The 1,164-nt window shown below is 40.6% G+C and overlaps 1 protein-coding gene across 2 annotated transcripts in view; it reads left to right on the forward strand.

Annotated features, from left to right (window-relative positions):
• The window catches only part of ITM2C (integral membrane protein 2C), a 71,107-nt gene that overhangs the window by 62,499 nt on the left and 7,444 nt on the right, over nucleotides 1-1,164 (forward strand). For both annotated transcript variants that reach the window (XM_019503680.1, XM_019503681.1), the window contains exon 5: nucleotides 281-431. In XM_019503680.1, the coding sequence (XP_019359225.1) occupies nucleotides 281-431 (151 nt within the window). The remainder of the gene's footprint in view (nucleotides 1-280; nucleotides 432-1,164) is intronic.

Here is a 1,164-nt window from a genome sequence, read left to right on the forward strand (position 1 = left end):
TGATTGATAGAATTCAAAAACATTTTCATTTTGTAATTCCATTCCTAAGTCAAGCTTTCTGTCTCCGTGTGCTTTTAATGAAATAGAAGGATGCCTATTGGTATATAAAATTCCCTGGAAAATGGAGCCTAAACCCTCAGATATTTTGATTAAGTTACTTTTAAAAACCCCAAGCTACCTTGTAAGCTATAGGCAGTTAAGCTATTTGTTCCCTTGAAAGGGAGATCAGAGCATATTATCAGACAGACTGTATTTAAGTGGTGGAAAAATGTCATTTCAGAAAGGGACATACCTGCCTCAAACCTACATAATCCAGGAGGAGATGATTGTCACGGAGCATGTCAGTGACATGGAACAGCTTGGCTCCTTTATCTACCGCCTCTGCAGTGGCAAAGAGACTTACCGGCTGAAGCGTAGGACTGCTAGGAGACGTAAGACCTTTGTGTGGTTTGATTATATTAGCCCAGTTCTCCACTGTGCCACTACTGTAGCATTTTCTATGGTGTGTACAGTAGTGATTACATCCTGGTGGCAAGGGGGAAGGACTCTCTTTGTGGAGATCTGTCCAAAGGCAGTCTTTCAAACACCAGTTGTTAGCCCTGCTTACTACAATATGCTGAAAGGTGTGATGCAAAAGTGTACTGGCCACTATAGGCATTCCTACTGCTTTCCCTATTAGCCTATTAATAAAAATGCCTGCAGGAGTCAGAAATCCATTTACCTGAGGGTTCCCAGGGTTGAGCTAGTGTTAATGATATTGGGAAATGTTTGGAAAATTTCCCTAATGCAGACACCCACTCAAATTTAGTGCAGAAAAGATTGGCAAATTGCCTTTTAATTAATTGAGCACCTAAGAAAATAACAAGACCTAAAAAATAGTGAATAGGGAGCATTAGACTTTGTGAGATCCTGGAGTGATTTGAAGAAAGTTAGCAACAAATGCCTTGGAGTCGAATGTTAAAGTTGCCACACATACTGTTTTAACTTCAATACGTTTGCTTGGATATTGAAAGTCTATATTTGCCTCTATTGCTAATACTTATGATCTTGATCTTGATTTAATCTTGATCCTCAGGAGAGGTGGGGGCTGCCAGCTTTGGGTCTGTAAGCACAGCCTCTATTACTTGAGGCTGCGTTTTTCCCAGGTCATCCCAGACAGATGGT

The sequence above is a fragment of the Gavialis gangeticus genome, unplaced genomic scaffold (assembly GCF_001723915.1).
Source record: "Gavialis gangeticus isolate Ggan-Ray unplaced genomic scaffold, GavGan_comp1, whole genome shotgun sequence".
Classification (NCBI taxonomy): Eukaryota; Metazoa; Chordata; order Crocodylia; family Gavialidae; genus Gavialis; species Gavialis gangeticus.